At 41.0% G+C, this 23,385-nt stretch overlaps 2 protein-coding genes across 2 annotated transcripts; one reads left to right on the forward strand and one right to left on the reverse strand.

Moving 5' to 3' along the window:
* Positions 1 to 6,635: 6,635 nt before the first annotated feature.
* Positions 6,636 to 11,733, reverse strand: zfpl1 (zinc finger protein-like 1). The gene is made up of 8 exons (XM_027017746.2): positions 11,579 to 11,733; positions 11,175 to 11,291; positions 10,931 to 11,042; positions 10,419 to 10,612; positions 10,116 to 10,188; positions 9,793 to 9,987; positions 9,388 to 9,511; positions 6,636 to 7,945 (listed from the first exon to the last, which is right to left on the reverse strand). Exons 2-8 carry the CDS (start codon positions 11,274 to 11,276, stop codon positions 7,759 to 7,761), a joined length of 987 nt encoding a protein of 328 aa, XP_026873547.2. The 5' UTR covers positions 11,277 to 11,291; positions 11,579 to 11,733; the 3' UTR covers positions 6,636 to 7,758.
* Positions 11,734 to 11,794: 61 nt separating this feature from the next.
* Positions 11,795 to 14,625, forward strand: cdca5 (cell division cycle associated 5). The gene is made up of 5 exons (XM_027017747.2): positions 11,795 to 12,264; positions 12,541 to 12,617; positions 12,751 to 12,810; positions 12,907 to 13,407; positions 13,544 to 14,625. Exons 1-5 carry the CDS (start codon positions 12,201 to 12,203, stop codon positions 13,622 to 13,624), a joined length of 783 nt encoding a protein of 260 aa, XP_026873548.2. The 5' UTR covers positions 11,795 to 12,200; the 3' UTR covers positions 13,625 to 14,625.
* The last annotated feature ends 8,760 nt before the right edge of the window (positions 14,626 to 23,385 follow it).

The raw sequence follows: 23,385 nt of genomic DNA on the forward strand, positions 1-23,385 counted from the left end.
GCGGGACCAGGACAAGAGGATGAAGGCAGGCTCCCCCTTAACGGCGGCGCCTGTTGAGGAGCCCCCCCAGGCTCCAAACTCCTCCCTGGCCCCCAAGGCAGAGGATTTTAGTAGACTGGTGGAGGAGGATACGCCTCCACCACCGACAACATATGGGGGCAGGGAGGGGTCACCTAATGAGACTCCATTTTTAGAAGACACTGTGGACAATGTGGAGGGGGGGGCTCCTTCCCTTTTAGTTGATTTTTAGAATGTTTTACTGTTTTAACGTGCCTTCTCTTTTCTCTTTCTTATACTATGGCAGATTTTAGTATTTTAACTTCAAACGTCAGAGGGCTGCAGAATGCGAGAAAAAGGGCAGCTGTATTCCAGGACTTGGCATCGACCCCTTCAACAATCTATTGTTTGCAAGAATTTCACCCGAGGGACCAGAGGGACGAGGCTTTGTTCTCCCAACAATGGAATGAAGGTAAAGCCTACTGGAGCGTGGGTGGCGTCCACTCTTTGGGGGTGGGGATCCTGTTAGGGGATCGTACCTTCGAGAAGGCAAGCTCCTTCATCATCATCCCAGGAAGGGCGATGGGGGTGGATGTCACCTGGAGAGGCCAACACCTACGGGTACTTTGTGCCTATGCTCCGGTAGAGGCCTCGTCCCGAATTGCTTTTTTTGATGCATTGGTCCCGTCCTGTGTCACTAATCGACACCTTTTTCTGGCGGGTGATTTTAATGTTTTCTTGGAAGGGCGTGCGGATGTCAGCTGGAAACATTTCCGAAAGTTGCGTCACGATTTCAACCTGTCTGACGGTTTTAAGGTATGCTACCCCAGAGATCCGGGCCATACCTGGCATAACAGTCGAGGGGCATCAAGCCGCCTAGATTATATCTTGGCATCACCCTCCGTGACTTTTAAGAAAGCCTCCTTGACCCCACACTGGTTCTCTGACCACTTGGTGGTAGAGGCCAGTGCTTCCATTAATGCGCCTGCAGTGGGCAGGGGTTATTGGAAGCTTAACGTGCAGGTCTTGGAGGAAGCAGAGTTCCAATCTCTGATTAGAGACCACTTTGCAGCCTGGCGAGGCTGTAAAGATGGTTATGCCTCTCCTGCGGCATGGTGGGAGCACATGAAAGAGTGGACCCCGTGCTTTTGACTACCCACTATTGCCGCCGGCGCAAGGCCGAAAGGCTGGGTCGAGTCCGGGATGTGGAGAGGCAGCTTAAACAAGAATACGCTGATTGGAATAACGGAGGGGAGCTGGACCTCGCTAGAGTGCAGGCCCTTAAAGATGAACTCAGGGTTCTGCACAAGAGGTCGGCGGCAGCCCTCCTGTTTAATGCCAGGTTGCAGCTAGTGGAGGAGGACGAGTGCTGCACTGCATCTTTTTCTCAGAGGGTCCGGCAGGCTCGTGAGGAGCGATTGTTTTACATCGCTCAAAGCCTCGGAAGGCCACACCTGCTCGGATCCGGCCCGGATGATGGAGGTTGCACAAAATTTTTATTGTAATCTTTTTAATAAAAGAACTACAGACTTTGAAGTAGGGGAGCAGTTCCTGTCTTATCTTAAGGTTAGCCTTCCGAGCACTGCCCGGGACAGCTTAGAGGCCCCCTTTACTCTGGCAGAGTTGATGGGGGTACTTGGCAAGATGAACCGGCGTAAGGTCCCTGGCCTGGACGGACTACCAGTGGAGTTTTACTCTACATTCTGGAGATCGTGGAGGTAGCCGAGGTTGTGCACCGGCAGGGTTTGCTCACTGAGAGCATGCGGTCAGGGGCGCTCTCCTTGTTATACAAGAAGGGCGATCTGACGGATCTCGCCAACTGGAGGCCCCTGACCATGCTTTGCGTTGACGTAAAAATCTTCGCAAAGGCCCTGACCGAACGTCTGAAAAGAGCCATGTCATTCTTGGTTCATGGCAACCAGACCTGTGGGGTCCCAGGGAGATCGGCTACCTGGAACCTCCATTTAATCAGGGATGCCATCTCCTGGGTAGAGGACAGAAATGTCCCTCTGGCGCTGGTGATCTTAGACCAGGAGAAGGCGTTTGACCGGGTGGACCACCGCTTCCTGGAGAGGGTGTTGATAAAGCTAGGGTTTGGGCCCTTCTTCTTGAGGTGGTACAAGAAATTGTACGCTGGGGTGGGAAGCCGTGTCTCCATCAACGGTCACCTCAGCGAACTAGTCCCGCAAGTGAGTGGAGTTCGACAGGGATGTCCTCTTTCTCCCCTCCTCTACGCGCTCTACATAGAGCTACTTGCGGCCGCCATAAGGGCCCACCCGGATATAGACGGTCTCCCCCTCCCGGGGGGCGGTGGTGCTGTGGTAAAGCTGGCCCAGTACGCGGACGACACTACGTTGTTCATGTGCTCGGACCAGTCGCTCAGGCATGCCTTGGACATGGTGCGGTCATTCGGAAAAGCTTCCGGTGCTGCATTAAACCTCGGCAAGTCGGTTGCCAAGTACTTCGGCTGCTGGAGGCACAGGAGGGACGTCGCCGGAGGGCTCACCCTCAACGATGGACCCCTGAAGATTTTGGGGGTCCACTTCACATCGGAAGGGCCTGCCCAGGTAAACTGGGCAGAGTGTTTGGCTCTTGCCCGGAAAAAGTTGGGGCTGTGGAAGTCCAGGTCCCTGTCCTTCCTCGGTAAGGTATTAGCATTGAAGGCCGATGTGTTTCCCTCACTGCGCTACTTGGCCCACGTGTACCCTATGCCCCGCTCTATGCGGCGGGGCTTAACAAAAGACGTTTTTAATCTCGTCTGGGGTGGCAGGTATGAGTATGTTAAGAGGGAAGTCATGTACCTCGGAAAGGACAAGGGTGGGAGGGATGTCCCTGACTTCCCTCTCAAGTTGGACTGCCTGTTCTTCGCACAGCTCTGTGCACGGTTGGCTGCTCCCCTCGAGCACCCCCATCAATATTTTATTCGGTTGTGGCTGTCCTGGCCATTACGTAAGGTTGTTCGCACGTGGTCTAACTCCGGCCCCAAGGCTGAGACGCTGCCGGAGCACTTTGACCATATGGTGCGATGGAGCAAGTCGCTTTCAGCGGGTCTGCGGCCCGAGTCCCTTGCCAAGCACAGGTTACTGTACAAGACTGTGCTTGAGGCACGGGGGACTCGCGCAGTTGTGGGCCTGGAGGAGGACACATGGTGCAGAGTACAGCCCAAAGGTTTAGACAACCGGCTGCAGGACCTGAATTGGTGGTGTGTACATGGTAAGCTGCCAGTCAGGGATGTCCTGTACAGGCACGGGCTTACCAGGCACCCTCGCTGCCCAAGGCCCAACTGTGCCGAGGAGGAAACTCTTCCGCATGTATTTTGGGACTGTGGGTATGCGCGGACTGTCTGGGGTAAGGTAGCCGACCTGTACAGGACATTAGACCCGCAGTTCCAGCTGACCTATGATAAGGTCACATGGGGGTGGCCCCAGGATACCAGGCCATCCTTCGCGTCCCGGATGTGGGAGCTGGTGAGCATTACCAAGAAACAGCTTTGGAATGTGAGGACCAGCCTCATCCAGAAAGGGACGCGCCTGGATACCTGGGGGTTGTATAAAAAGGTTTGTGGTGATTTAAAATTCAGGATGGAGCATGATGTCATCCGGTGGGGCTACCACACAGCGAAGGAGAGGTGGAAGGGCCTCTTCGAGCTGTAGGCCCCCCAGAGTCTTTATAGGGTTTTAGTTGAAAAAGGTTTTAACTTAGCTGAGACTCTGCTCCATCCGGTGATCCCAACGGACCATCGTGTTTTATTGTTTTAAACCACCATGGTAGACTTAGTTAGATAGAAACATTGTTTTAGGTAGAATTGTATGTCTTGTTTTTAACTAATAAGTGTGTGTTTTTTGTGTATTTTAAAGCACTTAATTAACAAAAAACTAACAATGTCTTTTAGCACTTATTGTTTTAGTGTGGGTTTTTATCGTTTGTGTTTTAACCCTGTTTTAACTACCTAAGGCATACATTTTATCTTAGACATTGTTTTATTTCTACCATGGTGGCAGTATCTTAGGCCTGTTCTTATTTCTGTCTTATAGAGAGGCCGTTTTAAACAGTTTTATTGTTGTTTTACTCAGTTGCCCAGGCCGAGGAACAATCTTTTATGGGACATTTTACCACGGACTTTTATACGGACCTTTAAAGTATATGCCCCCCGTGTAATTGGTACACGGGGAGCCATGGTATTTTAAATGTCCTTGATTTTTAAATGTTGAATTTTATGTATAATGTTGAATTTTATTATTAATGGTGTTTTTTTATTGTATTGTTGTTTGATTTATTGAATTAAATAAATCTTGAAAAAAAAAATGTAACAAGCAAAGCTCAAGTGCCACTGAAGTCTTTAGGGCTCTATTCTCGTACCGTTAGAAACTCCCAGTGCCTGTATATTTTCTGTTCTACCTACATCAGAGTGGTTCCTGTCACGACTTGAGCTAACATTTTGACATAATCTATTAAAATTTCTTTTGTGAAGTTTCTGGTATTATATCATTCATATAATGAATGATCAGATGGCATACAAATGTTGTCCACCCAGCAGTAATAGCACACATGCAAAATATGAAGCCAAAATTAATTCCAATTTTGATTCAAACTTAGAACTACAATATATCTCCCTGCAAATTGTTGCCAACTATTGCCACAGACATTCAAAGAAAATATAAAATGGAACATATACTTAAACTATATAAACCATATGCAAAAAACTATATAAAACCCTAACAATAAACTTGGCATTTTTACAACTCTCTATACATACGTCAAAAGGAACAAGGTTCGAAAACAAGAAGCATAGATGCGTCTGCAAGAATGTGAAGAAGACAAGAAATGCATTAACCATAGAACATGACATCTGTGATAGGTGATTTACGCACACGAGTAAGCTCTCCCCACGGTTTATGTGGCTATCTCTTACAGTGGGCCCCCACCCCCACCACTTCTTTGGACCTAAAAGCACTTCAGAAACATGAGCGATTATCTTTGCCTTAACTCCATGGTTAGGTGCTACAGGTGGTGAGCTTCTACTGGTCTGTGCTGGGCTCAGTGTATGCGCTGCTGGTACAGGACAACAAAGCAGCCTACATCGCACTGCTGTCTGTCTGTGAGTCTTTGTTCTTGCATCTTTCTCACACTGAATCTGAGGAATTACTATTCTATTGCATCAGAGTTTGGTTTCACTTTTTCTTTTTTTTTCCGTTGTGTTTTTCACCTTTATTTTTTTTGTACCTTTATTTCCTTGCGAATTATTTTCCAAGACAGTGGAAATTTGTTACTGAACTTATCAGCACGTTCTTTGTTAAATCCACCATAAATTGATAAAAATAAATAAACAAAATACTGTGCTTTTCAGTGAGTATATAGTGGTAAAGAACTTCAGGAATATTCACCAGCCATTTGTTAGTCTGCTGTGAATGCTGCTTAATGCTCAAACCTAAAGTCTCTGTGGCTTTACAGCACTGAACTTGGGCTCCTTCATCTCCCGGTTCTGCTATGAGATCATGAGGATGAGAAGGAGATGAGTTCTAGAAGATTTTCTCCGTTTACCCCCACTGGATTACAGATTATTTCCTTGTCTCCCGACTACTCAACCTTGGACTGTAGTATGGATTACGATTTGGGATTTGCTCAAAATAAACGTTGCACACGTATGTGTTTGTGTTGTGCCTTGCCTATTTATTACAACAATATTCACATGCTTTGCTAGAGGTACTTTCAAAGTATTTTATTTTCTTATACCTCACCAAATATTTTGTAACTCTTAGTAAACTGTTTTAGGTTGAAGGGCTTGTGTAAAGTCATGCTCTAGCTCACTAGTAGCCTTTTTTTTTTACAGCTGATTAAAGGTGTTTGTTAGCTGTTACCAGGGTTTGCTATTACACTACAGCGAGGCCAGTTCAGTTGGGACTGCCTTTAAAGAGGAATCTCCATAATCTGGCAAAACATAGACAGTAATTCATTCTGGAATTGTTACTTTTGCAGATTGGTGTACTGGCCTAACATCACAGATCTTGTTAGTAAGCACTGAAATGATAGGACCTACCCAGTTAAGGTGAATCTAACTCAAGTTAAACAATTGAACCCATTTGTCTGGAGCTGCACTGTTCTCCTTTGCAATGGTATTCACAAAACCTACTGTTTTAGGTTGATCTTTGTCATGTTGCTTCTTTTCCTGCCATTAGAATGTGGATTTTAAAGCAAAATATTCAGTAGCAACATGGACCAATTTCTGGCAGTAAAAACCTTCTACAGATGCTGAATTACGAGGATTACAAGGAACAGTCATAAAAAGATTACGAGGAACAATCATACGAGGATTACGAGGAATGGTCATACGAGGCTGACCTGTAGACTACAATTGATCCAGGCACATTGCATTTGGTTTAGAAGTAAAAAACATTTTTTTAGGTTATGACAAACTTGTCAGCCCTCACAGCGTCCTGAACTTTGCTTTCATTCAAATATACAGTGACACATTCAGGAAAATAATTCTCAAAATCCGCCAATAAAAGTAGCTGTTACAATGACCCCCCGAATAGTCACTTTACTTGCGGTAATCCTACTTTTAAAGAAGAGACTCATCTCTAGCAAATTCAACATATACCTGTATACCATTTAAGTACAAAGTTGATGAAATTCAGTGATTCTTTTATAAAGTTCATAATTTAATAGAGATTGACATGAACACAGTGAAATCCTGTTAGTTCAAAACAAATATCTTTCAGAGCTGAATACTAAACAAACACACTACAGCTCTCTGCCACAGGATGTCCAGGGACTTTTGTAATATTCATACTGTATAGTATTTGCCTTTACAAATCTAGAACCTTTTCAAAGTAAAGAAAAGCAGACCTAGAAATATGGAAACTAGACTGAGTGGGCAAAGTGCAAACAGGAGTGTAGTGTAACAAGCAGAGATTTTATCAATAGTTTTCAATCAGATTTAAAAAAAAAAATCCAAATAAACAAATCTCAAATAGCAAAAGCCACATGCCAACTGTTTTGTGTTATGAGCTCAAGCAGAGTTTCCATTAAAGTTTTTTGGTTAATCTAATCTGAAAATAAACATTGAAAATACATGAATAATTTGGAATACTCTCAGATTACACATGTAGATGAATTAAATGAGTCATGTAAGGATTCTTTCCATGTACAGAACAAAATTCTTTATGAACTTGATCTATACATGCACACACCTTTGTCTCCCTAATCTTGCAGCTACTGGGAATTGCAGAAATCAGATTTGGTAACAGACACCATAGTGAATGGAATATTCAACTGAAAATATCTAAATTATAATGCCTTTTAAAGCAGTATGTTAATTAGCTGTATTGCTATTTGAAAAAAAGTCACGAGCCCCCCACCAAGGATAAACAGACAACTGTGTTCAAGGACACATGAAAGCATCACGAAGAATTAAAGAGGGTCTAATAAAAGTTTCACCCATTCTTGTTTTTTTAGGGTGGAAATTCCAACAGAACTCAGAAGATTGCAGCAGTCACCTCACAGGTACAAGACTTTTGCTCCTGCTAGCAGTCAGAAAGGTGGAGGGGAGGCATTTCCTCCGGCTGCCCCCCCCCCACCCACGCAGGCAGAAAAAGCTCTTGATCCCCTTCATTTCCCCAGAAGAGGCAGGTACTTGCTGGTCCCAACACTCTGAACTCCAGAGCAGTCCAATTAAGCTGCCATTCCTGCCTCCGTTTTGTTCTACCCAAGATGGATTTTGCAGCGAAGCACCACACTGGTCCAGAGGAAGAAGCAGCTCATTCACATGTTGCCCACCCTGATGTTGGGGTTCAGCATGGGGTCCAGGTTGGGGTCTTCGTCGGCTGAGGCCCGGCCTAGTTTGGCCATGATGATAATGAGAGTGAAGAAGCCAATGACTCCCACCAGTAGCAGTATAAGGATCTTCTGCTTCAGTGTGAGGGGTTTTCTCTTGGTGCCCAAGCGGTTCCTATCAGGAAGAACAAAAAGACAATTTACTCTCAAACATCTGATAATAATACAAAATACTCAAAGTCCATGAAAGGAAATTTAGAGATTGGTTTGGTAAACATAATATATATGTTAGAAATTAATTACAAAAAAATATCAGAAAAGGATTATGAACTTTGTAGTAGTATGAAATTGTGAAGCACAATTTGTGGGGTTGGACCATAAAACTGTGTTTCATAATTTGTGTTTTCAGCATTTTCGGACAGGCCTGAAATCATGCTCGACGACGCACTGGAACCATGCTTAACGTAACCCCACCCATAACTCCATAACATTATAAAAAGCACAGCACTTTGGCGTCAGTGGCTCTCTCTCACCTAATCATGAGTTAGTATCTACATCTAGTTTACTAGCTAGCTCTACCTTCAATCCAAAAATGCATCTTGCGGGACTCTTTATTTAAATTTCCTATGAACAATGCAATGAAGAAAAGATGGGACCGATTAGTCCACAGTAACTTCACATAATTTTGTGAATTGGAGGTGCAACCCCCAATCTAACTAACGGGATTTCACATGGTGTAGCCTAGCATCATTTTCATGTAATGTTAGCTAGCAAGCTAACTTATGTTAGGGCATGTAATTTTATACTGCCATTTCTCCCTGAGTAGAAACAACATTTTAAATGGCGGTGTGTGGAAGGTAGCTGATTGTATCGTCAAAGATCAAACTGACAAATTAAAGTTTACAATAAAGTGAGAATGTCTTGTCTTGTGTCATTTATTGATAGCTGAACTCTATTTGGCTAGGTTATGACAGTAATACCTACTAATAGGTTGCAATAATGGGGGAAACAAATACCATTCTGTTACAGACTGAGAGGAATGAGGTTGATTCTCGGATAAGTCAGTGTCCTCTGGCTCCGAACTGGATTCTGGCACAATCAGATTCTGGATTGTGGCAGTCACACTTATGGCTGTACAAATCTGATAAAGCTGCTAGATGGAGCATACATTTATCAGGCCGTTAGTGGTAACTGACACCTGAAAGCCGCCGCACCCATTCTGCAAATGGGCATTAGTGTCTGCTTTCAGCAGATACGCCCCCAGCATTTCAGAGCAGAAAATACAGAGATTTTTTTTAATACGTATATATATTTTTTAACCTTTCACTTTAATGTGGTTGGTTAACTCTACATTTTTTCCAAGACATATTTATTACTGCTTTACACAATCTTGCAGGCAGATCATGATTTTTAGACTCAGCACTGCTAGTAGATTGATGTTCTACACAAGTCATACACTGCACATAATATTGTAAAGTTTTTCTGCATAACAATTATTCCATAGTCATTTCTGAACTAGGCCAACTGGATGTGAACAAAATGGTTATACCTAGCATGTAATTAGAAGGCGCCAACCTCAGAACAAGACAAAGCTTAAACTTGGTGGAGGAAACTCACTTCAGGATCTGCGCAAACCAGCTGAGGGCTGGCCGCCGGCGATACTTGTCATCGTCAAAGTCGATCTGGGTCACCGAAGCATTCCCGGATTCACGCGTGTCATACAACTTCCTAGGTGATGATGCTGGGAAAAGACGTGCAATTTATGTCAACATGCACTTAAAGCCACATCCAGGAACTGCTGCGATTGGTGGGGAAGATCTGGATCATTTCAGACACCATGAACAGCCATGCTGTTCGCACTTGCTCAAATGTACCAATAAGCAGCCTAGATTTTACTATGCTATTTCTTAGTGAATGCAGTTAATCTTGCAGTATTGTGCCAGCAGTTCAGAACCAAAACCTATAGATGCAACAACATGCTTTTCTGGCTTGAATTTATAGTGATACAAAATCAGGTCACACCTTTGCTAATGGTGATGGTGTCTGGTGCTGTGGCTGTGATCATGTTGATGACAGAGTGCTCCTGGACCCCCAGGCCTCCGTTGTTTTGCGGGCTGTGGCTGAGACCCATGTGCTGATGAGGAGGAGTTGGACCAATAGCTGGATCCAAAGCATAGGCGAGGGCAGAGGACGAGACAGATGGCTCCATGGTAGAGGCTGTGTGGGGGAGACACGTCAGAGGAAAAAAGTGGAAATGACCTGAGCCAAGTAGGACAATGTGATACAATAGCTTGGCTAAGCTGAACAGAAAGAACTGGTTTATTTATGAAGTAGGCCAGACTCACTGTCAAAAGTCCAGTCTGTGTAATCGGTAACATCATGGGTTGCGCTCTCTTCAACCTCAAGTTTGTCTTCAACCTTGATAGAACACAAATGAAATGACACACGTGCCTAAATAGTAAGTTCTGTTACATTCTACTGAGTTCAAGGCTTGTATTTACCCCATCTTTACCATATAATCGTCATGCTGATTTGTCACTACCTCCCAATAATATCTAAATTATAGTCTATCCTATTATCCTAGTCAGTTAAAAATAAATATGCCAATATCGCATTTAAGTATCAGGACTGATCTTTCTCATCCTCACCAGTGGAAGCCCCAATCCTGCTCTGGCCCAGTTGACTGAGGACAGCTGCGATCTCAGCATGTCAGCCACGGGGCTGGCCAGATTGGGGGGAGGGAAGACAGGGCCCTGGCATGTTGGGCACTGGTAACCCGCTGGGGCTGTGTACAGGGGCTGGCGTGAGGCCAAGTCATTCAGACAGGACCAGTGGAATAGATCTGAGATGGAATATGGCAAGATTTAATGAAGAGGAAAGAACAAAAAAAAGTGTAGGCCACTGTAGCTTTGCAGGTCATTTGTTTGTATATACTTTGTAATTTCCTTGCTTATTTGCCTCTCTTACATTACAGCACTGTTGCACTGTAGGCCTTAATTAACAGATCCAGCTGTGTTTGTAATTAGCACTTTTCGGTGGGTTTATCACACTAAACTCTGGCATTTAAAATAATACTGACTACATTACTTACCTGTGTCTATGTCTGATAGTGAGTTGACTGTAAAATAATACAAATAGCATATTATTTAGAGTGACTCACCATAGCACACCAATCTCACAGTGTCCTGGGAACTTAAAGGCTGACTACATAAACTGCAGTTGGGGTTGTAATCACTGTCCTGAAGCCATTGCAGGTAGGATTGCACAATACACTATACAAGAGACAAGCAAAATAACATCAGTGAAAATCTAGCTTTAGAATTTACTGAAACAAACCAGATCAACATCTGCAAGATTTATATTTACCTAAGTAAACAAGTGATTTAAATAATTAGATCACAAACCTTATTGTGGTTGGATACCAAGCAATGTTCACAAACGTTTACACGATGTTCAAAGCAGAAGAGGTTCGTAACCTTCCGCTTCGGACACTTGCACAGACCCATGGTCTGCCTGTCAAACTACACAGGAACACACCCATGTCACTAAGGTGAAGTCTTTACGTATTAAGATGTTGGCCAAAATGGCAATGACTTAAGAATAAATAAGAGAAAGCTTCGAAGCAGCCTTGTTAGTTACTGGTGAAACTAAGTAGCGAGAGGAGAAAATATAGTAACATCATACCCGCAATTTTAAGTCATAGACCGAGCCAGCTAGTAGGTAGTGATCCGTTAGTTAAACAGCTACCTAGCTAGCTAACCTAGGTAGTAAACGTAATTAGATAGACAGCAAAATTATTGATACTCACTGCGAATGAGCTAAGTCAGTACAGCCCAATGTTTAGCTCCAACTACTCAAACGACGTAAACTTAAACAATGTAAATGTAAACGTTTATTGATTCACATTCACTTTTGGAAGCATTTTTCCAGGAAGGACATTTTTGCCACGTCTCTTCCGCTATAGTCGCAGAATAATGACGTCTCATATTGACAAAGTTTCTGGACGCTCGCTTAGGTTACAAATACCGCCCTCTAGCCAACCGGAGACTAAATTAGGACGCCGATATAGTCAGTAGGTGTATTCTAGTTAGTTTTTGTTTTAAACTGACGTATTTAATTTAACTGGTTGTCTTTTAGACTATACTTTCATTTAAAACTGCATTGAGGACGACAGCATCAGTATGTGAACGTCAGTGACTTTTATCCGAGAAAAGCTCCTCCTCTCGCTCCGCCATTTCTGGTACGATAAGGCGGGCAATTTTGAAACACTGTCAGGGTTCTGAAATGTGTCCAGATAAATACTATTAGAAAGCATTTTGTACGAAGTTATTTCGTCCACCGCGGGTAGCTACCTAGAAGGCACACATTTATACAATATTTAGTGTCTGCTGAGCTAGTTAGCTAGCGGCTAGCTACTTCAACTTTGCAAAATGAGCAGTAGGACACCGCGACTCTCGTCGACTGGTCAAGTGAACAAGAACAACAAAATTAGAAGTAAGTAAACGCTAAATACTTTCTAGCATACAGGCTAGCCCTATAACATTACCGACAATGTTAAACGAGTCAAATAAGGTAATTTGTGGCCAGTTAGCTATCTTAACTAAACAAGCTCGCTATCTGACATCGTTGTTTCGTTTCAGTAATCTAACGTAACCTCTGCCAGCTAACGAGCTGAATTACCAAGGATATCTAGCGTTAGTTAGCGTTTTTTCACAAGGTGAAATTTCACAAAGGTTTAATAGCTAATGTTCTGTCCCTTTGATTTCGTAGAGTCAGATGGAAGCCCACCACGAAGGAGATCTGCGAGGCTATCGGCGAATGAAGAAAATGTACCTCCTAAATCTGAGGTGAGAGGATGTTTGTGGATTACTGCTTGAGATGTGTGCTGAGGGAAGGTTGTTTGTTAGCTTGTGTCTCTAGTTGTAACTAACTAGATAATTTCCCTTTGTCAAATCTGTCTTGTTCTGTCTTTTTCTTAAGGCTTGTGTGCTTGTTAAACGTTCCATCTCTGTGAGGAAAATTGCTCCAAGGAAAACGCAGGTCAGTGTAACAGTATGAACAGAATTTGTCCTCTTTCCTGTATTCAGTTTTCATTACACAATTGCTTTTCCCTCATACACTAAAATATTTTCACAGGTCCCATCAGTGCCCAACAAGTTAAATGTGGACATATTGTCTAGTGCTACTAGGAAGAGATCTGAAATTTCAAGTCCAGCCCAAGCTGATGCACATCTGCCCAAGTCCAAAATCATCTCCCCCATCCAGACCCCTGCTTCTCCCCCTCCCAAGAATAGAGAACCAGATCAGAATTCTGTGTGGTCCCACAAAGTACGTCGTTCCTACAGCCGCTTAAGCATGCGGGACCGGTCCGTTGAGAGTCCTGAACCCCTGTCTGCCTCATCCCCCACTCGCCGTGAGACCCTGTTTGGGTTTGAGAGGCTCCAGACCCCGGAGGTGATGCGTAAGGCCAATGTGTCGAGGGGAGCCCTCCAAAGCACCGCCTCCCTTTGCGGGGGATCGTTCAACCTTTCGGCAGCTGAGGACACCGTGTACAACCACCCAGAGCCAGACCTGAACATCCCGGGAGTGTGCCTGGTAAAGAAGAACACTCGGAGGAAGAGAGTCCAACAGATAAAGGTGAGTTGTGTGCTTCGTTAAATGTTAGTAAATTTGATATGAAGTTAAAATTTTATCTCAATAGTTCTTTGTAAGTGATACTTTCCTTTTTTAATATAGTTCCTAACTTGATTTAATCTTTGATCCCCTTTCTTAGTTGTCAGAGCTGGATATTCTGGCTGCAAAAATGAATGCTGAATTTGAAGAGGCAGAGTGTTTTGAGCTGGTGGTGGAGTGAAGTCTTAGGACAGCCTTTGAAGACAGTTAATGCCACTGGAACAGTTGAAAACCCCAGACCAGAATGAAAAGGAACAGAATTCTTCGTTCAGTTTATCACATTTAAAGACTAAACAGATTACATCTGTATGGGCACTCATTACTGTGCACAAATCAGTCAAACTGTTAAGATAAAATTCTGTCAGAATGGCACAAGTCATTTCTTTTGAGGCTATTTTTGTTCTTTAACAGCATCTGTTATTTAATCTTCCATCAACCAGGCCTGCAGGATTGCTTATTTTATTTGGTCTTTTTTGTATTGTTTTTGTTATACTTTACAAGTAAAACGAAACAAGGAATTGTATATGGACATAGTGTTTTACTATTTCAGGGGCCAATGTTAATGGAATTTCTTTTCTCTCCCTCCCTCCAACAAGGCATTGTTAAAAGTAGCAATTTATTACTCTTACGTTAGCGAAACCTGGTCATTATTAGTGATTACGGTGTCCCAGTATTTCATCCACGTTGCCAATAGATGCTGATGAGGCTTGGTTTGCATTGTGCAATGAATTAATTCGTCAACCAGCTTGTTATTCACTATCCACAATCCCCAAGTTTCATATCATAGTGCATCAGTTTGCTTGCGGATTTATATAGTGTATTTACTGGGAGATCTCAGTATCTACACACTGTGTGCTACCATTGCACTTCATGTAATTTGCCTCTAGAGGGGGCAGTTTGTTGCAGCAAGTAGCTGTTTTGAAATCAGCAGCTGTCTGTAATGCAATCTTTATACTGTTTACCATTTTCCTCACTTTGCCCTCATGTTTACCTTACTGGATATGATCTTATTAAAAGCCCATATCCAATAATTTGCCTTCAATATCTACTTGTATAAGCAGCCCTGATTATACCTAATAGACACTTCACTGAGGTTCCACAGTTTTCTGTCTAAAGCTTTGTATGTCCTATGCAGCAAGACAAGCGTATGTTAACTCGGCCTTAATAAATTGTTTGATGCGATTATTTCCCACAGTATGTTTGTTTCTCTCTACTTCTCCACATTCAGAACTATTGTGTTTTAGCCTGTTTCTTCAATTTTGTATGGGGAAAATGGATTTTAAATGAGATTTTTAATTGTATTCAGATTAGATGTTGATTGAAATTTGCAGCGGCAAGTTATTCAAAGCATGTTATACGTGCCAAAAAAAAGGAACATGCTACATGTGAAATTAGCTTTGCCGTTAATGAAGTTTGATCACAATCTGTCAAGTTGAATGGCATGTGACAAAGATTGTACAGGCTTGCTTTACAGATTGTAGGAAAGGTAACGTGGCCATGCAGTTAGCTTGTGCATGGCAATACTGAGACAATTCATGCTGCGGCTTCCTCTGTGTCCTTCCATTTCATTTGCTGGAGGGTCACTGTGATGCTGTCACTGTGGAGGTACGGTCTGTATTACACAATGCAACATTGATACTGAAAGGACTAGAAGGGACACAGACCTAGAGAATCCGATATCAACATGGCTTAACTCATAGACATGCAACTATACTAAGTGTTAGTGATTCTATCAAATCCAGTTTCATAATGTCCCATTTTCATAATGCTGATGAGGAAATTAAGAATTAAATCTTTTTCCATTGAAGATTAATGAGAGTGTATTGGCCTCTTGGTGTCATATTTATCTTGTCTTGTTCAGTGGCTTCTTGGAAAGGTTGTATTGATGTTTTGATATTTATGATGCCATTTTGCATGCCATAGAGTAAAATTTGGCATGGGTATTTATTGATGAGGATTAACTGTCATTGTTGTAATTCAAATTGAGTCCCAATGATTCCATCTCCAGTGTAGTTCACCAACCCCATTGCAATGGTATAGTATGGTGATCAATAACGAACAGTGACACATTGCCATTGGGCAAGCCAACCCTTGAAGCATGGAAAACTAGACATTGTTCATCTGTAAGATAAAACGTGCATTTACCAATAGTGTATTTATGTGCTAAGTCCTGAGTAACGAGTGGATAAGAGAATGAGAAAACAATTATTAAAAACTGCAATTTACCTTGTTTTAGATACAGCTACACTTAAATCGCCAACAGAGGAATGATCAGCTTAATACTAATTTAGTTTTTTCCCCTTTGATAATACACATAGAGAACAACTCAGTTTAAAAATGCTGGGTGCAACTGAAGCAGTGAAACCAAAAAATGATTGGCATAGAAATGGGATTGTGGAAGAGAGGGAAGTGGATTGTGCAGTGAAATGTTCTGAGAATTCCAGTTTTCTTCTCATTTGTCCTGATCCTCCCAACAATGCTGCATTGTTAGGTTAGGGGCAGCTCATTACAAGTCTTCATGGACTAGATGTATTTAGGACTTCAATTATATACCACAAAAGTATATACCTTTTTTTCTTGGAGATGGGACATGTATTTTTCCTTCTTTCACCATTTTGTTTAAGGTAAGTTTGGTCATGCTGTTTATTTAATATAACATAATTTTATGATTCAATACAGTAATAGCATCAATGCTTTTTCTATAAATAGAATTTAATTTTATTAATTTATTTTACTTTTATATATATATAAAATATATATAAAAGTTTCTTTAAGTTTTTTGTCAATATTAGATTTGTTCATTAGATTTAGATGATGAATTCCATTTTGTCTGTATATTTATTCATCCCCTTGTCAGTAATAGATTTACTATTTTACTGTTGTCTAAAATTTAATTAATCGTATTTGAAAATGTAAACATTTCTGATTCATAATCAAAAGATCATATCATGCAATGAAAAACTAATGTAATTGACATTGTTATTCCTACAGCAATTATAAAACCTTGCACCATCAGTTCAGACAGAGCATACAGTGTTATCAGTCTAAACTGTAGCCCGACACAATTTGTCTGTTGGAAAAACCAGGACAACACATTTTCATCTGAAGTTCACAAGTGTGAGGAGAAAAAAATGGCCCATCATCAAGTACACCATGATTGTTACTTACCTCATCACTATTGCAAACCTTTCCTGCTGCATGAATTACACTTAACTGAAGGGTGTGAGAATCGGGCTAAATTTTCATAGGCACATCAGAGTAGAGGTAATGACCTACAATCTTATTTTGTGTCTCTGAACAAGGGAGGAATTTGAATAATCCTACTCTGACAAATTTGAAACACAACTATACGCCAAACGTTGATTTAATAATAATTATTGTTGATCGTTTTGCTTATTTGCAGTTGCAGTCCTTCAGAGGGCAGCAATGTTCATGATCACCACCATAGTGTTCACCATAAAAAAATCCCATAGTCCTCACTCTGATGACCACCATCTGCAGCAGCATCAGAAAAAGCATCAGGTCCGTTCTTCAGCAGTCATTCTTATGCTAATACCTAATCTTCATCCTCTGCAGCTTCTTCTTCCTCATTCTCTTCCTCTGGTTCATTTTCTTTCTTATCCTCTGAAAGCTGCCTGGGAAATGCCAAATTTTCTTCTAAATCCAAAACGGGCGGTTGCCATCCACAGCATTCTCAATCCTGTAATGATAGCTCCAGGAGAAGGAGAGCCTTTGAGGATAAGAAAATTGAAGAAGATACTGTACCCTTACTGGACAATGATAGCCAAGTCCCCAAGACTGCAAGCTTGAGAAAGAGCTTCTCCACCAAGAGAAAGACCAAAGGCACACTGACAAGTGGGCAAAGTCACCCCCGGAACTGTCTGAAGAAGGCAGACTGCAAAAGAAAAAGTGTCAGACTAAACATTTTCAAAAGGCAAAGACTATGGAGGTGCTGCCCAGGCAGGTAGATCCATTTGAAGAAAGGGAATTAGATGAGAAAGAAATTAAGAAAAGTAAAGAGGAGGCCAGTAATATTATGAAAGAAAAGATTAAGCTTTCTGCCTTCCTAGTGGCATCACCAGGCAGGTACTAAGGTCCTCCAGACTTCGGACTCTTCGGCTAAAGGAAGCTCACAGGACCAAAGGCCCCAACCCAACACATATGAAATCTTCAACCTCTAAGTACAAAATGGATACGAGACCAAAATGTTCTGCCAGCCAACCTGAAAGTGTCAACTCTGTGGCATCCAGTATACCATTCCACAGCAGCAAGCGTTCTCATTCAATCAAGCGCACTGGTCAACATTCTTATATGAGAAAGGTTTTCCATTCAAGCAAACAATCAAGCAGGCACCATGTTCAACAACAGCACCATCATCACCACCAGGCTTTTGGGAATTCCAAGCATTTTCATCATAGTATAAGCTGTCACACAAATATCAGCAATGGTCCAGCTAAAAGAAATTCAGAACATGGTCAAAATTGACACAATGTTAAGTCCAGTATTCATCAACACCCTATAGGAGCTCAACATAGTTTACCATCACACCATCATGAAGCTCACCAATGCCTATCCCCTTATCAATATTTTTCCCATGCAGAAATTCATTATTCCCATTTGGAATCTCACCACCATTATTCTCATGTGAAATCACATCACCCCAGTTTCTCCTTTGAGTTTCATCAGCCTCATTCCTCATCCCAACTGCAACACCACTATTATGAATACCATCCATCTTTACATATTTGTTATCCATTCTTGGAAACTCACTATCATTCCCAAGCAGAATCCCATTACCATCATTTGCCATTGCACCACCACCATCATCAAAAAGGTTGCCAAAGTCTGTCCTGGTGTCATCATTATCCACCTTCAGAAACTCATCACTCCAATTCAGAATCTCATTATCATCTTTCAGAAACACACCATCATGCCTCCCTTTCAGACATTCATGAACAATCTTCTCAACCGGAATCCCACCACCACCACTATTCCACTCATGAAGAATTTCAGTACCCCCACAAATCTCACTCTCCTTCACAACATCCTGATAACTCACACAAGTGTCACTCCTTTCAGCCCTAACAAGAGTGCCATCATTCAGTTTATGATTCCAGTCATGATACCCATAAACATCCTCTGTCATTTCCTCCTAATGTTCTCCTTCATTCTTATTACCATTCTGATGACCATCATTGGTCCTATCCACACTTTCAACACTCTGATGATGATTACCATCCCTGCTATCCCAATGTTCGATCACATTCTGAGGGTAATCCGAATAGACGGACTATTCAGGAATCTCCTCAGTGCTATTCTGTTACTCTCAATCGCTGCCACTCTCTTAGTCCAACTCCCTCAGAGGGATGGCACCAACGTTTTTGTCATGCTGACATTTGTGGTCACCATCATTCTGGGCACCCAAAAGCGCCAACTCACTGTGAGGAACATCATCAGTAAGATGACTCAGGATCCAGTCAACTTTTGCATTTTGAATCTCACCACTATTCAAATCCAAAATCTCATAATCATCATTCACATTCTGAGTTCCACCATCATCCAGAGCATCCAGAATCCCATCAACATTCCCATTCTAATTCTCATTCTCATCACAATTCTCAAGGGGAAACTTATCATCACTCCAATTTACAATCTCTCTGTGATCACTCTCATATTGAGGCCCTCCGTGAGCATCTTCAAAATCATGCAGAATCTCACCTTCATCATTATCATGCCGAAGTACATTACTATTGTGTGAATCCTCCCGATCCTCTTCACCACTTTTTGAGTGGCCAGCGAGCCTCCTTCCCTCATTATAGAAAGTCAGATGCCTGCAGAAACACCATAAGCTCTACAAGCCTTGATGATCATTCAACCATGAGTTACAGGAGAAGACAAGTAAGGAGGTCTCTTTGACCTCTTTGACGATGGGCTGTTTTTGTATTTAACATTATACAATAACATTATACAATAATAGAATAAGATAAATGTTACACTTTAAGGACCTCATGTTTCCTTGACTTTTGAAAATATGATCACAGAATTATGATTAAGTTCAATTATGTAATTGTCTTTGCATGACACATCTGCACTCTGTATTGTGTAATAGGCAGTGGCACAGGTGACCTTTGAGTAAATGTATATTAATCAAACTAATTAACAATTTATTTATATTGATTATTCAATAGTCTTCCCTGAAGCTGCATAGTCAAGAGTTGTTTTACTTAATGCCTTTTCCATCTATAACCTTTGAAAATCAATTTCTATTTCAATGTTGGACAGGAAAATGGCCCTGAATTTGAAAGCATTGTATGAGTTTAATTATTAATTGCATTCATATTATGTATATTATTCAGAATATACATATATATTGCATATATATCGTTACATGCTCTCTCTCTCTCTCTCTCTCTCTCTCTCTCTCTCTCTCTCTCTCTCTCTCTCTCTATATATATATATATATATATATATATATATATATATATATAAAAAAAATCTAAAATTCTTTCTTTCTTGCTCTAGAATGCATCAGAAACAGAATAAAGAGCTCCACAGCACTTTGTGGCAGAGACACATGTGTATAGGAAGCTTTGGAGCTGATTTTATGACTGGACATCTCCTACTGGAGTCTACAGAGGACCCATGAGGAGTTTAGTGACATGATGGACAAGTTGACAAGGTCAGGTCACACAGGAGCAATATTTGATTCTGTTCTACTGTAAGAAAGTACAGGTGCACACAAAGTATTATTTATATCGCAAAACATCCACAACTGGATCTTACTGTTCAGAGTGCACAGAATTCTTTTAACTATGTCATTTCTTTTCTCTGATCATTCATTTTAGGCTTCAGGTTAACTATTCATCCACTCAAGAAACCAATGAACTCCTAGAGATAAAGGATCATCGTCTGAACCAAAAATAGGCCTGAAATCCACTGTTTTTTTCCCTTTTAAGGAATTGATGATGACTGAGTGGACTAAACTGAAAGTACCAGTCATAAGATAACCATTGTTTACTGACATTTTATTTGTAGGGATTAAGTTTCTGAAGACATTTACCCTTGTTCAAAATATTTACCCTTGTTCAAAAATATTTATTTAATTCTAAACAATTATTCTTCAAATAATATATATAAGTGTTTTTCTGTGCTTTTCTGATCTCCTGTTATCTGCCTTCAGGCCGAAAGTCAGGATGGGGAATGTGACAGATTGAAGCAGCAAATTTCAACAGAGCAGCTGTCAGCTGCCAAGACAACCATTCATAGCCTGGAGACAATTAATGTGAGAGCTTGCTGACAGGAAGATGACAGAGAGCATCTCAAACCAGACAGGCTGAATACAGAGAGACATTATGGATGTGCACATATAGCTCATATATATCATATAGTTACACTTCTCAATTCCCTCCAGTTAAACACAGAATTTAAAAACTTGCATGTAGACTGAAGTTTTGTGTAATACTCAATTAAATTTCTCTTCTCTCATTTTTCCCATAGGTGACTTCAGTGCTCCAGGATACTCTGATAATGCTTTTCAAGTCAGATGATACCATCAAGCCATTCGGGCTTCCAGATGCATTTCCTCCAGTTCCATTTACAAACAATGACAAATTCTCAGTGACTGGGGATCAGCCTCTGGATTCTCAAATGGAAGAGGAATCAGACTGGTCAGAAATGGGAGAGGAAGCAAAACACTGTGGAAGCAAAAATTTGGTGGGAAGTGACTATGGTGGTGTGGGTTTTTCGCCATGGCAACAGAGGCATAGTTGGTGGGTAAGGGAGGATCAGAACAGAAGGGGAGATGGACATACTGAGAGCGAATCCGAAGGTGAAGAGGTGGCCAGAGGTCTGCAAGTACCCCAGTTCACCATACACTGTGAGACCAGACTCCAGCCGGAGTCTGTGCGGCTTTGAGGGGGAAAGTTCCACGTCCCTGCTGGGCAGTGTTTGGGCTTTTCCATTCGTATACTCTCAGCCTGCAAGGAATCAACTCATGAGCAGCACAGCCTGCAACTTCATACGCAGCACAGTCAGTTAAAGTGCACCGAAGCCATGATGGACCTTCACCAGCCACATGGAGGTGGTGCAAAAGATCTGGATAAAGATGAGCTCATCTGGCCAAGGGCAAATTGCCAGATGGTGGGAAAAATGCTAGGGAAGGGTGTTTTGGATCTTATGGATAATCTGGTGAGTCCAGGTTCAACATAATGGAAGATCAGCCAGTCCATGCAAGAGGGAGAGAGAACACATCTATGAAATACAGGGTTGATAAGAGTGTTAGTCTTTATTACATTTATGAATGGCAACCGTGTGTTTGGTTTTGCAATTAATCAAATGGTTTTAAGAGAATTTGATGGTTGTCTGGTAAATTCCACAAGTTTCATTGTAAAATACAATACACTGTGAATAGGTTAATGTATCACTGTTAATGTGTCAGTTTGGGCTGGTACTGTAATCATAAATATTGTAAATGTCAAACTGTGTGTGGTTGTACAGTTTTTGATGAATAATGCAGCACCATCTAATGTGACTTCTATAATGCAGACAGGTGACCAAAGCACACTAAATAGGATTAGATAACACATATTTCTTAAGTATATATTGAAAACACATATTGTTTAAGTATATATTGATATATATTGATAGTATGTATTATGAAATCACTACCTTATTGTAAGGTATTACCCAATGAGATGGTCGTGTGCCTTCAGTCTGCCTCTAGGAACTGGAATTAATTTTTTTGAATTTTGGTAGTATTGAATTTCAAATTAGGCTTTTCAATTCATAATCAATGATATGTCTGTCCAAGGGCCTTTCAAAGCCCCACTGAGGGAGCCTCTTTGATGTCCTCAAGAGGCAACATCAAATAAAACTGTGGCATCTTTATTTTACACATGTAAGACCCAACTGCCCTTAGAAAATGCCCTTAGAAAGCTACTTCTGCTAGCAAATGCACATGTACACAGAGAAAAAAAAATGTAAAGGTTGGTATGAACCTTTTTTTTTTTTTTAATCAGAGACAAAAAACTATAACTCAGCTCTTGGGACTTAGTAGTTTTAAAGCAATTGTTGACCTACAGATAAATACAAACCATTTCACTGCGAGTTATACTGTGTATGACTATGTATGTGACAAATAAACCAAACTTGAAACTTGAAATATTTCATAGCGGGGTAAAACAAGAGTTTCATTGAATTTGTTTGTTTGTTTTTCATTTTAGGTGCTCAATGAAGATTTCTGATCCTAGAAATGTTTTGAATGATTAGGAAGTGAATGTGTTAATGCTGGTTAATCTGATATGGAAGTTGTTGCTTGAAAACAGAACTTGGTTCCATGCTGCACATGCAGTAACACTTTAATTTTGTTACTTTAACCAATATTCATTTATAATGTTTTCCTGTTTTGTTTTGTTTTTTTTGTATTTTGAAAGTTTATAGAGTAAAAGATATTTAAGTGCTTATTCCTTAATTCCTTATTCCTTGCAAGCTTTATTGAATATTTTATATTTAAGTATGTGTATAAGTAGGTTTATGAATATCTTATATTTAAGTATGTGTATAAGTAGGTTTATGAATATCTTATATTTAAGTATGTGTATAAGTAGGTTTATTAATATCTTATATTTAAGTATGTGTATAAGTAGGTTTATGAATATCTTATATTTAAGTATGTGTATAAGTAGGTTTATGAATATCTTATATTTAAGTATGTGTATAAGTAGGTTTATGAATAGCTTATATATAAGTATGTGTATAAGTAAGTTTTGGTACATGCCTATTTTCCAAAGCATATTAAAAATATTATTCTTGTCCAGTCATGTTCATGCTTTGTGGCTCTACATGCTTCTGTGGCGTTATTCACACAACAGGCCTGCATTTTGTGCATGTTTGATGCACCTGTGTACATTAAATTCAGGGACTATTCAATATATTCCTCCTTAC

The sequence above is a fragment of the Electrophorus electricus genome, chromosome 6 (assembly GCF_013358815.1).
Source record: "Electrophorus electricus isolate fEleEle1 chromosome 6, fEleEle1.pri, whole genome shotgun sequence".
NCBI classification, from domain to species: Eukaryota; Metazoa; Chordata; class Actinopteri; order Gymnotiformes; family Gymnotidae; genus Electrophorus; species Electrophorus electricus.

Coding starts and splice junctions, on each gene's coding strand:
- zfpl1 (XM_027017746.2), bottom strand. CDS start 11,276: ATGGGTCTGTGCAAGTGTCCGAAGCGGAAGGTTACGAACCTCTTCTGC. Junction 10,613..10,930: donor TGTGAGATTGGTGTGCTATG/GTGAGTCACTCT, acceptor ATTCCATCTCAG/ATCTATTCCACTGGTCCTGT. Junction 7,946..9,387: donor TGGTTTGCGCAGATCCTGAA/GTGAGTTTCCTC, acceptor TCTTCCTGATAG/GAACCGCTTGGGCACCAAGA.
- cdca5 (XM_027017747.2), top strand. CDS start 12,201: ATGAGCAGTAGGACACCGCGACTCTCGTCGACTGGTCAAGTGAACAAG. Junction 12,618..12,750: donor ATGTACCTCCTAAATCTGAG/GTGAGAGGATGT, acceptor CTTTTTCTTAAG/GCTTGTGTGCTTGTTAAACG. Junction 13,408..13,543: donor AGAGAGTCCAACAGATAAAG/GTGAGTTGTGTG, acceptor CCCCTTTCTTAG/TTGTCAGAGCTGGATATTCT.